Source organism: Berghia stephanieae, chromosome 10, assembly GCF_034508935.2.
Source record: "Berghia stephanieae isolate SIO BIC M18660-M18661 chromosome 10, UCSD_Bste_1.3, whole genome shotgun sequence".
Taxonomy (NCBI): Eukaryota; Metazoa; Mollusca; class Gastropoda; order Nudibranchia; family Aeolidiidae; genus Berghia; species Berghia stephanieae.
Genome location: NC_088369.1, coordinates 47,421,459 through 47,439,438, shown reverse-complemented (window position 1 = coordinate 47,439,438; position 17,980 = coordinate 47,421,459). Strand labels below are relative to the sequence as shown.

Genomic DNA, 17,980 nt, shown 5'->3' with positions numbered 1-17,980 from the left:
ACAATCAGTCAAATCTTGACAACTCGCAACGGATTCCACAATCAGTCAAATCTTGACAACTCACAGCGGATTCCACAATCAGTCAAATCTTGACAACTCACAATGGATTCCACAATCAGTCAAATCTTGACAACTCACAATGGATTCCACAATCAGTCAAATCTTGACAACTCACAGCGGATTCCACAATCAGTCAAATCTTGACAACTCACAACGGATTCCACAATCAGTCAAATCTTGACAACTCACAATGGATTCCACAATCAGTCAAATCTTGACAACTCGCAACGGATTCCACAATCAGTCAAATCTTGACAACTCACAGCGGATTCCACAATCAGTCAAATCTTGACAACTCACAATGGATTCCACAATCAGTCAAATCTTGACAACTCACAACGGATTCCACAATCAGTCAAATCTTGACAACTCACAATGGATTCCACAATCAGTCAAATCTTGACAACTCACAACGGATTCCACAATCAGTCAAATCTTGACAACTCACAACGGATTCCACAATTAGTCAAATCTTGACAACTCACAATGGATTCCACAATCAGTCAAATCTTGACAACTCACAATGGATTCCACAATCAGTCAAATACTTGACAACTCACAACGGATTCCACAATCAGTCAAATCTTGACAACTCACAGCGGATTCCACAATCAGTCAAATCTTGACAACTCACAATGGATTCCACAATCAGTCAAATCTTGACAACTCACAATGGATTCCACAATCAGTCAAATCTTGACAACTCACAACGGATTCCACAATCAGTCAAATCTTGACAACTCACAACGGATTCCACAATCAGTCAAATCTTGACAACTCACAGCGGATTCCACAAGCCAGATTTTGCCATTTCCTTTTTCAGAGGAAATTTGGTCAAAATTCACAATCATTAAAATGAACAAATAGGGTAACATTTTAAAGGGAATAAATACCTTTCAGAATAAAATAATATTAAGGGCTAGAAACTCTTCCTAACTAACTAAAATAACACTAGAGTAACCTACCCCCACCTCTCCCTCTCTCTTGATACAGAGTGTCTATTTCCAGGTTTATTTTTATGTATTTGTATGTGTCTTCAAATGGTGTCTATTTCCAGGTTTATTTTTATGTATTTGTATGTGTCTTCAAATGGTGTCTATTTCCAGGTTTATTTTTATGTATTTGTATGTGTCTTCAAATGGTGTCTATTTCCAGGTTTATTTTTATGTATTTGTATGTGTCTTCAAATGGTGTCTATTTCCAGGTTTATTTTTATGTATTTGTATGTGTCTTCAAATGGTGTCTATTTCCAGGTTTATTTTTATGTATTTGTATGTGTCTTCAAATGCATTCCATGTATATCTGATTCCTCTTCTTTTCTGTTGTTTTTTTTCTATGACCATCCTGTCCAGATGCAATTCATGCTCCTGTTCAGTCGTCAGGGAAAGCTGCGACTACAGAAATGGTTTTCTGCCTACCCAGATAGAGTGAAGAAGAAGACAACAAGGGAGTTAATAACGCTTGTCTTGTCCAGGAAACCAAAGATGTGTAGCTTTCTTGAGTGGAAGGATTTGAAGATTGTCTATAAAAGGTAAAAATGGGACACCATCTATTGACTTTATTGTCTATAAAAGGTAAAAATGGGACACCATCTATTGACTTATTGTCTATGAAAGGTAAAAATGGGACACCATCTATTGACTTATTGTCTACAAAGGTAAAAATGGGAACCATCTATTGACTTATTGTCTATAAAGGTAAAAATGGGACACCATCTATTCTCTTATTGTCTACAAAGGTAAAAATGGGACACCATCTATTGACTTTATTGTCTATAAAAGGTAAAAATGGGACACCCTATATTGACTTATTGTCTACAAAGGTAAAAATGGGACACCATCTATTGACTTATTGTCTATAAAAGGTAAAAATGGGACACCATCTATTGACTTATTGTCTACAAAAGGTAAAAATGGGACACCATCTATTGACTTATTGTCTATAAAAGGTAAAAATGGGACACCATCTATTGACTTATTGTCTATAAAAGGTAAAAATGGGACACCATCTATTGACTTTATTGTCTATAAAAGGTAAAAATGGGACACCATCTATTGACTTATTGTCTATAAAAGGTAAAAATGGGACACCATCTATTGACTTATTGTCTATAAAAGGTAAAAATGGGACACCATCTATTGACTTATTGTCTACAAAAGGTAAAAATGGGACACCATCTATTGACTTTATTGTCTATAAAAGGTAAAAATGGGACACCATCTATTGACTTATTGTCTACAAAAGGTAAAAATGGGACACCATCTATTGACTTATTGTCTACAAAAGGTAAAAATGGGACACCATCTATTGACTTATTGTCTACAAAAGGTAAAAATGGGACACCATCTATTGACTTATTGTCTACAAAAGGTAAAAATGGGACACCATCTATTGACTTATTGTCTACAAAAGGTAAAAATGGGACACCATCTATTGACTTTATTGTCTACAAAAGGTAAAAATGGGACACCATCTATTGACTTATTGTCTACAAAAGGTAAAAATGGGACACCATCTATTGACTTATTGTCTACAAAAGGTAAAAATGGGACACCATCTATTGACTTATTGTCTACAAAAGGTAAAAATGGGACACCATCTATTGACTTATTGTCTACAAAAGGTAAAAATGGGACACCATCTATTGACTTATTGTCTACAAAAGGTAAAAATGGGACACCATCTATTGACTTATTGTCTACAAAAGGTAAAAATGGGACACCATCTATTGACTTATTGTCTACAAAAGGTAAAAATGGGACACAATCTATTGACTTTATTGTCTACAAAAGGTAAAAATGGGACACCATCTATTGACTTATTGTCTACAAAAGGTAAAAATGGGACACCATCTATTGACTTTATTGTCTACAAAAGGTAAAAATGGGACACCATCTATTGACTTATTGTCTACAAAAGGTAAAAATGGGACACCATCTATTGACTTATTGTCTACAAAAGGTAAAAATGGGACACCATCTATTGACTTATTGTCTACAAAAGGTAAAAATGGGACACCATCTATTGACTTATTGTCTACAAAAGGTAAAAATGGGACACCATCTATTGACTTATTGTCTACAAAAGGTAAAAATGGGACACCATCTATTGACTTTATTGTCTACAAAAGGTAAAAATGGGACACCATCTATTGACTTATTGTCTACAAAAGGTAAAAATGGGACACCATCTATTGACTTATTGTCTACAAAAGGTAAAAATGGGACACCATCTATTGACTTATTGTCTACAAAAGGTAAAAATGGGACACCATCTATTGACTTATTGTCTACAAAAGGTAAAAATGGGACACCATCTATTGACTTATTGTCTACAAAAGGTAAAAATGGGACACCATCTATTGACTTATTGTCTACAAAAGGTAAAAATGGGACACCATCTATTGACTTATTGTCTACAAAAGGTAAAAATGGGACACAATCTATTGACTTTATTGTCTACAAAAGGTAAAAATGGGACACCATCTATTGACTTATTGTCTACAAAAGGTAAAAATGGGACACCATCTATTGACTTATTGTCTACAAAAGGTAAAAATGGGACACCATCTATTGACTTATTGTCTACAAAAGGTAAAAATGGGACACCATCTATTGACGTATTGTCTACAAAAGGTAAAAATGGGACACCATCTATTGACTTATTGTCTATAAAAGGTAAAAATGGGACACCATCTATTGACTTATTGTCTATGAAAGGTAAAAATGGGACACCATCTATTGACTTTATTGTCTATAAAAGGTAAAAATGGGACACCATCTATTGACTTTATTGTCTATAAAAGGTAAAAATGGGACACCATCTATTGACTTATTCTCTATAAAAGGTAAAAATGGGACACCATCTATTGACTTTATTGTCTATAAAAGGTAAAAATGGGACACCATCTATTGACTTATTCTCTATAAAAGGTAAAAATGGGACACCATCTATTGACTTTATTGTCTATAAAAGGTAAAAATGGGACACCATCTATTGACTTTATTGTCTACAAAAGGTAAAAATGGGACACCATCTATTGACTTTATTGTCTATAAAAGGTAAAAATGGGACACCATCTATTGACTTTATTGTCTACAAAAGGTAAAAATGGGACACCATCTATTGACTTTATTGTCTACAAAAGGTAAAAATGGGACACCATCTATTGACTTTATTGTCTATAAAAGGTAAAAATGGGACACCATCTATTGACTTATTTTCTATAAAAGGTAAAAATGGGACACCATCTATTGACTTTATTGTCATAAAAGGTGTCTATGAAAGGTAAAAATGGGACACCATCTATTGACTTTATTGTCTACAAAAGGTAAAAATGGGACACCATCTATTGACTTATTGTCTATAAAAGGTAAAAATGGGACACCATCTATTGACTTATTCTCTATAAAAGGTAAAAATGGGACACCATCTATTGACTTATTGTCTATAAAAGGTAAAAATGGGACACCATCTATTGACTTATTGTCTATGAAAGGTAAAAATGGGACACCATCTATTGACTTTATTGTCTATAAAAGGTAAAAATGGGACACCATCTATTGACTTATTCTCTATAAAAGGTAAAAATGGGACACCATCTATTGACTTATTCTCTATAAAAGGTAAAAATGGGACACCATCTATTGACTTTATTGTCTATAAAAGGTAAAAATGGGACACCATCTATTGACTTATTCTCTATAAAAGGTAAAAATGGGACACCATCTATTGACTTTATTGTCATAAAAGGTGTCTATGAAAGGTAAAAAATGGGACACCGTCTATTGACCTTATTGTCTACAAAAGGTAAAAATGGGACACCATCTATTGACTTATTGTCTACAAAGGTAAAAATGGGACACCATCTATTGACTTATTGTCTACAAAAGGTAAAAATGGGACACCATCTATTGACTTATTCTCTATGAAAGGTAAAAATGGGACACCATCTATTGACTTTATTGTCTATAAAAGGTAAAAATGGGACACCATCTATTGACTTTATTGTCTATAAAAGGTAAAAATGGGACACCATCTATTCTCTTATTGTCTACAAAGGTAAAAATGGGACACCATCTATTGACTTTATTGTCTACAAAGGTAAAAATGGGACACCATCTATTGACTTTATTGTCTATAAAAGGTAAAAATGGGACACCATCTATTGACTTTATTGTCTATAAAAGGTAAAAATGGGACACCATCTATTGACTTATTGTCTATAAAAGGTAAAAATGGGACACCATCTATTGACTTATTCTCTATAAGAGAAACGTTGGACACCCTATATTGACTTATTGTCTATGAAAGGTAAAAAATGGGAAACTCCGTATTGACTTATCAAAGGTAAAAGATAAAAATGGGATATTTTGTATTGACTTGCACAAAAATTGACGCATCTGATAAATTTTTATATTTACAAAATAGGCGCCTCTTACGTTATTTTTGTTTTGTTACAAAGTAGTGCATGAAACTGTAGGGGTGACCTGTGGCGGAAATCCTGATGGTGCGTCTCTGCAACAGTCGTGATCGATAACATCGGGACTATCCTGATTTGACAATCTGGAGAAAAAGAAAAAGATAGGAAATGGTCCTGGCATGTCCAGGATTACGATTTTTATTATTAGTAATTTAAAACAAGGAATAAACAAATAGAGGATGTAGGTCTAAATATAGGTTATGGGTTACAATAGTTCAAACAGTCTGCTGTCATTTTGGGTCATGGTAGGAGTGTGTTGTAGGGTGTCCTGTTTGAGCTCCCTGACCAGTTGACCTCTATGCCTCTCTTTTGAAATGTTACAGGCATTTGTATCCCTCAACATTTACAGTCTACAGTAGGACGCTGCCAGACGCCGTTTGTTTGAATGCTGGAATATTCATAGTTCACAGTCGAACCTTGTTGCTCCATTTGCCTTTCTTTTGTATATATCAATATCACACATTGTTGTCCTCAACCATCTGTACATTATTAGAGAGAGAGAGAGAGAGAGAGAGAGAGAGAGAGAGAGAGAGAGAGAGAGAGAGAGAGAGAGATAAAAGAGTCTCTGGGTTGGGAATTAGTGTGTAAACCAACACAGCACCATTTAGGAAGTTTGGATGAGGTTGGGGGGGGGGGGGGGGGAGTTTTTGCTGTGCTACAATAAAACCGATAGCTCAGTTTGTAGAGCACTTGCTTTGCATGCAAAAGGACTGAGATCAATCCCAGGAAGGACAACTTCTATGTTTTTTACAATAAGACTTGTATTCTCGTGCTGTACCCTTGGTCCATGTTTAACATTAACGACACAAACCAATTTCTTTTCTTTCCCAGATACGCCAGTTTGTATTTTTGCTGTGCCATTGAACCAGACGACAATGAGTTGCTGACCTTGGAGGTCATTCATCGATATGTGGAGTTGTTGGACAAATATTTTGGCAGCGTGAGTGCTAATCACATCTCATATGTCTGGAGTCATCGGAATCCATCCATATGTGATATCAAAGTTTTCTGGCCAATAAATAACTTCGAGTACAGCTAGCAACTGATTTATGTCGAATGGTTGTATTATACTGTCATCTGCATTTTTTTCCAAATTGGGACCTAAAATTTGCCAAAATTTGCCCAAAAAACCCCAAAATTTGCCAAGAAATTTGCCGAAGAGAACTAAGCGTTTCAGTAAAAATTAACATGCGATACAGAAAAAAAAACAAATAAAAGACAATTTATTACATTTGAGGACTTGAGAAATGAAATGACTGTGATTAGCGTTGTTATAAGATTTTAAAGGATCATTATCCGTAGAGAGTAGCTTCCCTTGGTTTGGGCCCAGGCAAAGTTGCAACATTTCTCAAGTTTCGCATTTTTTTTTTTCGTTATTTTGTTTTCGCTACTTTTTTTTCTCAAACTTTGCCACGCGATTTGCCAATTTTGACAAAATTTGCCACGATATGCCAATTTTGGGAAATTTGCCAAAATTTGCGGCCGCAAAAAATGCAGATGACAGATTATAGATAAAATGTACATACATGATGTATGTCCTCTTTTTTGGATAATTTAGGCAGGGATGGTTTCTACCATGGATTTAACATTTTAAAAAGTATTGCTGTTTTTGTTGTTGCTTCTGCTCCTGCCCGTGTTGTTTGTGGGTAATTTTTTTGTTGTTGTTTGTGTTTGAGAGACGCACCCACAAGACCTACTTTACCCCAGAGTCAAGAGTGTATAGAATGTTAATTTATTGAAGAATACAAGGTGGCTCTTCAGGTTTTGAATGCAAAGATGTTCTCTTTCAATATGTCACAGTGAAAATAATGTGTCGCAGAATTGGGCTGTAAAATGTTCCTTCAGTTTGAACATTCTGATTAGCAAGATTGCCAATTTTCCGTATATTTACAGAATTGGGCTGTAAAATGTTCCTTCAGTTTGAACATTCTGATTAGCAAGATTGCCAATTTTCCGAATATTTACAGAATTGGGCTGTAAAATGTTCCTTCAGTTTGAACATTCTGATTAGCAAGATTGCCAATTTTCCGAATATTTACAGAATTGGGCTGTAAAATGTTCCTTCAGTTTGAACATTCTGATTAGCAAGATTGCCAATTTTCCGAATATTTACAGAATTGGGCTGTAAAATGTTCCTTCAGTTTGAACATTCTGATTAGCAAGATTGCCAATTTTCCGAATATTTACAGAATTGGGCTGTAAAATGTTCCTTCAGTTTGAACATTCTGATTAGCAAGATTGCCAATTTTCCGTATATTTACAGAATTGGGCTGTAAAATGTTCCTTCAGTTTGAACATTCTGATTAGCAAGATTGCCAATTTTCCGTATATTTACAGAATTGGGCTGTAAAATGTTCCTTCAGTTTGAACATTCTGATTAGCAAGATTGCCAATTTTCCGTATATTTACAGAATTGGGCTGTAAAATGTTCCTTCAGTTTGAACATTCTGATTAGCAAGATTGCCAATTTTCCGTATATTTACAAAATTGGGCTGTAAAATGTTCCTTCAGTTTGAACATTCTGATTAGCAAGATTGCCAATTTTCCGTATATTTACAGAATTGAGAATGTTCCAAACCCTCGGTATATTTTCCAATCACCTGCTAAACGGGAAAAAGTAAATACTTGTCTTTTTACTGGAGTTCAGCACTCAGAAAGGGGTTGTCAATGTGTTTGTTTCAAAGTTCAGTCAATTGTTGCCTCCCCTGAATTGGCAGCCCTGGATTAGAGACCCGTGGTTACAAGAATTATTTATGTTGTTGTTGTTGTTGTGGTTGGTGTTATTGTTGCTATATTATGGAAGTGTGCTATAAGTATTATTCTATAATGAAGATTTCGTTGGGTTTTTTTTTCTGTAGGTTTGTGAACTGGACATCATTTTTAACTTTGAGAAGGCGTATTTCATGCTGGACGAGTTCCTACTGGGCGGGGAGGTGCAAGAGTCCAGCAAGAAAAATGTCCTCAAAGCCATTTCGGCACAAGACCTTCTTCAGGAGGTGAGTTGATGCATTGCGTTTACTTTGATTTAATTTTAGTAACGGCAGAGATATTGGCTGTCATGGTGTCCTACAGAATATATATACTGTAATATGATTGGTCAGAATGCACTGCTTTTTATAGGGTTTGCCCGAAATTGAAGAGAGCAACTGTAATAATATAATAAAAATAATAATGGATGACATGCATTATATGCGCAATTTCACACTGTGTGAAGCTCTTTCTAGCTCTCAATTCATCTCTCTCTTCCTTTCTGTCTCCATTTCATTCTCCTTCTTTCTTCTCTCTTCATTTCTCTTTCATCACATCTGTACTCTCGTCATGTCCCCTTCATCACACTGGTACATTGTCATAGGTGACCCACTTCATCACACTGGTACATTTTCATAGGTGACCCAATTCATCACACTGGTACATTTTCATAGGTGACCCAATTCATCACACTGGTACATTTTCATAGGTGACCCAATTCATCACACTGGTACATTGTCATAGGTGACCCAATTCATCACACTGGTACATTGTCATAGGTGACCCAATTCATCACACTGGTACATTGTCATAAGTGACCCAATTCATCACACTGGTACATTGTCATAGGTGACCCACTTCATCACACTGGTACATTGTCATAGGTGACCCAATTCATCACACTGGTACATTGTCATAGGTGACCCACTTCATCACTCTGGTACATTGTCATAGGTGACCCACTTCATCACACTGGTACATTGTCATAGGTGACCCACTTCATCACACTGGTACATTGTCAAGGTGACCCACTTCATCACACTAATATGTAGTCAGGATTTAACACATACAAGATTTTACAAATTTTACACATTTTTCATATTACAAATTTTAGAATTAGGCCAGGAATTAACAAAATCATCACATGTACTACACATTCTCACGCTTAAGTCATAAATATTTGAATGAATGACAGTAGAGGAAATGGTTTAGTGAATTGCTTTGATTCACCTTGACTTTGACCAAATACAATAATGTCTTGAGCAACCTCAGAAACGAATGAAGTCGTGTAGGTCCAACTGCCCAACAAGTCTGTAAGACTCCTCCCACAGACGAGTTACATTCTCTAGTGACATTTTGGTGGGGGGGCGAGTGACTTGTCAGTTTTTTTTATACTCACTTCCAATTTTCCAACTTCTGATTAGAAATTTTGATAAAATTGTATTTTGGCAAGCTGGGATATCGAATGTTGAATGGATTGTCTGCAGTGTGAAATCAGGCTGAAGTTTATTGGTGTTACTGTGGAACATGTAGATTCTTGGTGTTACTATGGAACATGTAGATTCTTGGTGTTACTATGGAACATGTAGATTCTTGGTGTTACTATGGAACATGTCGATTCTTGGTGTTATTATAGAACATGTAGATTCTTGGTGTTACTATGGAACATGTAGATTCTTGGTGTTATATGAACATGTAGATTCTTGGTGTTACTATGGAACATGTAGATTCTTGGTGTTACTATATGAACATGTAGATTCTTGGTGTTATATAGAACATGTAGATTCTTGGTGTTACTATGGAACATGTAGATTCTTGGTGTTACTATGGAACATGTAGATTCTTGGTGTTATTATGGAACATGTAGATTCTTGGTGTTACTATGGAACATGTAGATCTTGGTGTTACTATGGAACATGTAGATTCTTGGTGTTATATGGAACATGTAGATTCTTGGTGTTATTATGGAACATGTAGATTCTTGGTGTTATATGGAACATGTAGATTCTTGGTGTTATTATGGAACATGTGATTCTTGTGTAATAGAAATGTAGATCTTGGTGTTATTATGGAACATGTAGATTCTTGGTGTTACTATGGAACATGTAGATTCTTGGTGTTACTATGGAACATGTAGATTCTTGGTGTTACTATGGGAACATGTAGATTCTTGGTGTTACTATGGAACATGTAGATTCTTGGTGTTACTATGGAACATGTAGATTCTTGGTGTTACTATGGAACATGTAGATTCTTGGTGTTATTATGGAACATGTAGATTCTTGGTGTTACTATGGAACATGTAGATTCTTGGTGTTACTATGGAACATGTAGATTCTTGGTGTTACTATGGAACATGTAGATTCTTGGTGTTATTATGGAACATGTAGATTCTTGGTGTTATTATGGAACATGTAGATTCTTGGTGTTATTATGGAACATGTAGATTCTTGGTGTTATTATAGAACATGTAGAGTCTTGGTGTTATTATGGAACATGTAGATTCTTGGTGTTACTATGGAACATGTAGATTCTTGGTGTTACTATGGAACATGTAGATTCTTGGTGTTACTATGAAACATGTAGATTCTTGGTGTTACTATGGAACATGTAGATTCTTGGTGTTACTATGGAACATGTAGATTCTTGGTGTTACTATGGAACATGTAGATTCTTGGTGTTATTATGGAACATGTAGATTCTTGGTGTTACTATGGAACATGTAGATTCTTGGTGTTACTATGGAACATGTAGATTCTTGGTGTTACTATGGAACATGTAGATTCTTGGTGTTATTATAGAACATGTAGATTCTTGGTGTTACTATGGAACATGTAGAGTCTTGGTGTTACTATGGAACATGTAGATTCTTGGTGTTACTATGGAACATGTAGATTCTTGGTGTTACTATGGAACATGTAGATTCTTGGTGTTACTATGGAACATGTAGATTCTTGGTGTTACTAGTGGAACATGTAGATTCTTGGTGTTACTATGGAACATGTAGATTCTTGGTGTTACTATGGAACATGTAGATTTTCTGGTGTTATATAGAACATGTAGATTCTTGGTGTTACTATGGAACATGTAGAGTCTTGGTGTTACTATAGAACATGTAGATTCTTGGTGTTACTATGGAACATGTAGATTCTTGGTGTTACTATGGAACATGTAGATTCTTGGTGTTACTATGGAACATGTAGATTCTTGGTGTTACTATGGAACATGTAGATTCTTGGTGTTATATGGAACATGTAGATTCTTGGTGTTATTATGGAACATGTAGATTCTTGGTGTTATTATAGAACATGTAGAGTCTTGGTGTTATTATGGAACATGTAGATTCTTGGTGTTACTATGGAACATGTAGATTCTTGGTGTTACTATGAAACATGTAGATTCTTGGTGTTACTATGGAACATGTAGATTCTTGGTGTTACTATGGAACATGTAGATTCTTGGTGTTACTATGGAACATGTAGATTCTTGGTGTTATTATGGAACATGTAGATTCTTGGTGTTACTATGGAACATGTAGATTCTTGGTGTTACTATGGAACATGTAGATTCTTGGTGTTACTATGGAACATGTAGATTCTTGGTGTTACTATAGAACATGTAGATTCTTGGTGTTACTATGGAACATGTAGATTCTTGGGGTTATTATGGAACATGTAGATTCTTGGGGTTATTATGGAACATGTAGATTCTTGGTGTTATTATAGAACATGTAGATTCTTGGTGTTACTATGGAACATGTAGATTCTTGGTGTTACTATGGAACATGTAGATTCTTGGTGTTACTATGGAACATGTAGATTCTTGGTTATTATGGAACATGTAGATTCTTGGTGTTACTATGGAACATGTAGATTCTTGGTGTTACTATGGAACATGTTGATTCTTGGTGTTATATATAGAACATTGTAGATTCTTGGTGTTATTATAGGAACATGTAGATTCTTGGTGTTACTATGGAACATGTAGATTCTTGGTGTTACTATGGAACATGTAGATTCTTGGTGTTACAATGGAACATGTAGATTCTTGGTGTTACTATGGAACATGTAGAGTCTTGGTGTTACTATAGAACATGTAGATTCTTGGTGTTACTATGGAACATGTAGATTCTTGGTGTTACTATGGAACATGTAGATTCTTGGTGTTACTATGGAACATGTAGATTCTTGGTGTTACTATGGAACATGTAGATTCTTGGTGTTACAATGGAACATGTAGATTCTTGGGGTTATTATGGAACATGTAGATTCTTGGTGTTACAATGGAACATGTAGATTCTTGGTGTTACTATGGAACATGTAGATTCTTGGTGTTACTATGGAACATGTAGATTCTTGGTGTTACTATGGAACATGTAGATTCTTGGTGTTACTATAGAACATGTAGATTCTTGGTGTTATTATGGAACATGTAGATTCTTGGTGTTACTATGGAACATGTAGATTCTTGGTGTTACTATGGAACATGTAGATTCTTGGTGTTATTATGGAACATGTAGATTCTTGGTGTTATTATGGAACATGTAGATTCTTGGTGTTACTATGGAACATGTAGATTCTTGTGTTACTATGGAACATGTAGATTCTTGGTGTTACTTTGGAACATGTAGATTCTTGGTGTTACTATGGAACATGTAGATTCTTGGTGTTACTATGGAACATGTAGATTCTTGGTGTTACTATGGAACATGTAGATTCTTGGTGTTACTATAGAACATGTAGATTCTTGTGTTACTATGGAACATGTAGATTCTTGGTGTTACTATGGAACATGTAGATTCTTGGTGTTACTATGGAACATGTAGATTCTTGGGTTATTATAGGAACATGTAGATTCTTGGTGTTACTATGGAACATGTAGATTCTTGGTGTTACTATGGAACATGTAGATTCTTGGTGTTATTATGGAACATGTAGATTCTTGGTGTTACTATGGAACATGTAGATTCTTGGTGTTATTATGGAACATGTAGATTCTTGGTGTTACTATGGAACAGGTAGATTCTTGGTGTTACTATGGAACATGTAGATTCTTGGTGTTACTATGGAACATGTAGATTCTTGGTGTTTATTATAGAACATGTAGATTCTTGGTGTTACTATGGAACATGTAGATTCTTGGTGTTACTATGGAACATGTAGATTCTTGGTGTTATTATGGAACATGTAGATTCTTGGTGTTACTATGGAACATGTAGATTCTTGGTGTTACTATGGAACATGTAGATTCTTGGTGTTACTATGGAACATGTAGATTCTTGGTGTTACTATGGAACATGTAGATTCTTGGTGTTACTATGGAACATGTAGAGTCTTGGTGTTACTATGGAACATGTAGATTCTTGGTGTTACTATGGAACATGTAGATTCTTGGTGTTACTATAGAACATGTAGATTCTTGGTGTTACTATAGAACATGTAGATTCTTGGTGTTACTATGGAACATGTAGATTCTTGGGGTTATTATGGAACATGTAGATTCTTGGTGTTATTATGGAACATGTAGATTCTTGGTGTTACTATGGAACATGTAGATTCTTGGTGTTACTATAGAACATGTAGATTCTTGGTGTTACTATAGAACATGTAGATTCTTGGTGTTACTATGGAACATGTAGATTCTTGGTGTTATTATGGAACATGTAGATTCTTGGTGTTACTATGGAACATGTAGATTCTTGGTGTTATTATAGAACATGTAGAGTCTTGGTGTTATTATGGAACATGTAGATTCTTGGTGTTACTATAGAACATGTAGATTCTTGGTGTTACTATGGAACATGTAGATTCTTGGTGTTACTATAGAACATGTAGATTCTTGGTGTTACCATGGAACATGTAGATTCTTGGTGTTACTATGGAACATGTAGATTCTTGGTGTTACTATGGAACATGTAGATTCTTGGTGTTACTATAGAACATGTAGATTCTTGGTGTTACTATAGAACATGTAGATTCTTGGTGTTACTATAGAACATGTAGATTCTTGGTGTTACTATGGAACATGTAGATTCTTGGTGTTATTATAGAACATGTAGATTCTTGGTGTTACTATGGAACATGTAGATTCTTGGTGTTATTATAGAACATGTAGATTCTTGGTGTTATTATAGAACATGTGGATTCTTGGTGTTACTATGGAACATGTAGATTCTTGGTGTTACTATGGAACATGTAGATTCTTGAAGTGCAAACAGCCCTTTAATACAGGGTTGGCAATTATCCGTATATTTACAGAAATCAGTATGTTAAAAATTTTCAGATACATATGTACATCCTAATCACCTGGTGAACAGAAATAATGGAGAGATAAAATAAAGTGAGTAGATGTGACTCATATATAAGGGAACAACACAAAACAAACAACGTTTCGGCCCTTGGCCTTCGTCAGGAGACAAAAAACACAAACACAAATATGTAAATTTATGATTTAACAGAAATAAGTAGATACGTAATGTGTTTTTACTGGAGTTTAGTGTTCAGATTTGGGGGAGGGGGGGTTGTGGGGTCGGTCAATATGTTCGCATAAAAGCTCAGCATTTTTTCTCCTTCATAGATTTCACTAAAGTTTTGTTTCTTCCACTGTTTCCCATTTTAAAAATCTTTGGTTTAGAAATCCATCTCTATGTGTCCGTGTACATCTCCTGGCATGTATTGTGTCTATCTCTTGGCATGTAACGTGCCTATCTCTTGGCGTGAAACGTGTCTAACTCTTGTCGTGTAACACATTCATCTCCTGGTTTGTAATGTGTCTCTCCTGCAGTGTAAAGTGTCTGTCTCCTGGCGTGTAACCAGTCTAGCTCCTGGCATATAAATGTGTCTATCTCTGGCGTGTAACGTGTTCATCGCCTGGCGTGTAATGTTTTCATCTCCTGGTGTGTAATGCTTCTAGCTCCAGGTGTTTAATCGGTCTGTCTCATGGCGTGTAATGTGTCTAGCTCCTGGTGTGTAACGTGTCTAGCTCCTGGTGTGTAACATGTCTGTCTCTTTCGTGTAATGTGTCTGTCTCCTGGCATGTAACGAGTCTATCTCCTGGTGTGTAATGTGTCTGTCTCCTGCATGTAACGTGTTCATCGCCTGGCGTGTAATGTTTTCATCTCCTGGTGTGTAATGCTTCTAGCTCCAGGTGTTTAATCGGTCTGTCTCATGGCGTGTAATGTGTCTAGTCTCCTGGATGTAACGGTCTAGCTCCTGGTGTGTAATCATGTCTATCTCCCGCGTGTAATGTGTCTGTCTCCTGGCATGTAACGAGTCTATCTCCTGGTGTGTAATGTGTCTGTCTCCTGGCATGCAACGTGTTCATCTCCTGGTGTGTAATGTGTCTATCTCCTGGTGTGTAACGTGTCTATCTCCTGGCATGTAACGTGTTCATCTCCTGGCATGTAACGTGTTCATCTCCTGGCATGTAACGTGTTCATCTCCTGGTGTGTAATGTGTCTATCTCCTGGTGTGTAATGTGTCTATCTCCTGGCATGTAACGTGTTCATCTCCTGGCATGGTACGTGTTCATCTCCTGGCATGTAACGTGTTCATCTCATGGAGTGTAACATGTTCATCTCCTGGCATGTAACGTGTTCATCTCCTGGCATGTAACGTGTTCAGCTCCTGGCATGTAACGTGTTCATCTCCTGCCATGGTACGTGTTCATCTCCTGTGTGTAACGTGTTCATCTCTGGGTTCATGTTCATCTCCTGCATGAATGTGTTCATCTCGTGGCGTGTAACGTGTCTAGCTCCTGGCGTGTAATGTTTGCAGACCTACCTTCTGCTACGAAAAAAGTTGTGGAATGACGAAATTTTGGCTTCAATTTCAGAAATCTCAAAGTTACGAAAACTGACTGAAAATAACAGTTGATGCCAGACTATATCATTGTTTGGATTTTGGCGTGTTATTTCTTCCCTTTGGGGGTAAATTGCTGATTTTAAACATTGTTCATAGCCAATACAGTTCTTTTCTCTTAAAAATTCAAAATTTTAAAGTTTTCAAATCGTCCGGTCTGAGGTAGTAATAAAAGTGTAACGTTTTACATGGCAACCCGTTGTGGACTTCTCAGGGTTGGAATTTTGTCCAATTTTAATCTAGAAGACGTTGCCTTAAACTTTCCTCAAGGGCAATAACAAACTCATCTGTGTTTGGTTGTACATGTGTTTGTGTGTTTGTGTGTTTATATATGTGTTTAAATGTGTGTGTGTGTGTGTGTGTTTGTGTGTGTGTGTGTGTGTGTGTGTGTGCTTAATGGTATTGTCCATGAGTTGTGTGATCAGGGCAGAGAAGTCAGTCACACCTTCTATTCTTCCAGTTCCTATGTCATTGAAGGTGTGTGTATGTAACCAGTCCTTCTATTCTTCCAGTTCCTATGTCATTGAAAGTGTGTGTATGTAACCAGTCCTTCTATTCTTCCAGTTCCTATGTCATTGAAAGTGTGTGTATGTAACCAGTCCTTCTATTCTTCCAGTTCCTATGTCATTGAAAGTGTGTGTATGTAACCAGTCCTTCTATTCTTCCAGTTCCTATGTCATTGAAGTGTGTGTATGTAACCAGTCCTTCTATTCTTCCGGTTCCTATGTCATTGAAAGTGTGTGTATGTAACCAGTCCTTCTATTCTTCCGGTTCCTATGTCATTGGAAGTGTGTGTATGTAACCAGTCCTTCTATTCTTCCAGTTCCTATGTCATTGGAAGTGTGTGTATGTAACCAGTCCTTCTATTCTTCCAGTTCCTATGTCATTGAAAGTGTGTGTATGTAACCAGTCCTTCTATTCTTCCGGTTCCTATGTCATTGAAAGTGTGTGTATGTAACCAGTCCTTCTATTCTTCCGGTTCCTATGTCATTGGAAGTGTGTGTATGTAACCAGTCCTTCTATTCTTCCAGTTCCTATGTCATTGAAAGTGTGTGTATGTAACCAGTCCTTCTATTCTTCCAGTTCCTATGTCATTGGAAGTGTGTGTATGTAACCAGTCCTTCTATTCTTCCAGTTCCTATGTCATTGGAAGTGTGTGTATGTAACCAGTCCTTCTATTCTTCCAGTTCCTATGTCATTGGAAGTGTGTGTATGTAACCAGTCCTTCTATTCTTCCAGTTCCTATGTCATTGGAAGTGTGTGTATGTAACCAGTCCTATTCTTCCAGTTCCTATGTCATTGAAGTGTGTGTATGTAACCAGTCCTTCTATTCTTCCAGTTCCTATGTCATTGAAATGTGTGTATGTAACCAGTCTCTTCTATTCTTTCCAGTTCCTATGTCATTGGAAGTGTGTGCGTGTAACCAGTCCTTCTATTCTTCCAGTTCCTATGTCATTGAAAGTGTGTGTATGTAACCAGTCCTTCTATTCTTCCAGTTCCTATGTCATTGAAAGTGTGTGTATGTAACCAGTCCTTCTATTCTTCCAGTTCCTATGTCATTGGAAGTGTGTGCGTGTTAACCAGTCCTTCTATTCTTCCAGTTCCTATGTCATTGAAAATGTGTGTATGTAACCAGTCCTTCTATTCTTCCAGTTCCTATGTCATTGGAAGTGTGTGCTGTAACCAGTCCTTCTATTCTTCCAGTTCCTATGTCATTGGAAGTGTGTGTGTGTGTAACCAGTCCTTCTATTCTTCCAGTTCCTATGTCATTGGAAGTGTGTGTGTGTAACCAGTCCTTCTATTCTTCCAGTTCCTATGTCATTGGAAGTGT

The 17,980-nt window shown here is 36.3% G+C and overlaps 1 protein-coding gene across 3 annotated transcripts in view; it reads left to right on the top strand.

Annotated features, from left to right (window-relative positions):
- The window catches only part of LOC144955886 (AP-1 complex subunit sigma-2-like), an 83,120-nt gene that overhangs the window by 17,936 nt on the left and 47,204 nt on the right, over positions 1-17,980 (top strand). For all 3 annotated transcript variants that reach the window (XM_078886142.1, XM_078886144.1, XM_078886145.1), the window contains exons 2-4: positions 1,413-1,591; positions 6,374-6,482; positions 8,401-8,538. In XM_078886142.1, coding sequence (XP_078742268.1) covers positions 1,413-1,591; positions 6,374-6,482; positions 8,401-8,538 — 426 coding nt within the window. The remainder of the gene's footprint in view (positions 1-1,412; positions 1,592-6,373; positions 6,483-8,400; positions 8,539-17,980) is intronic.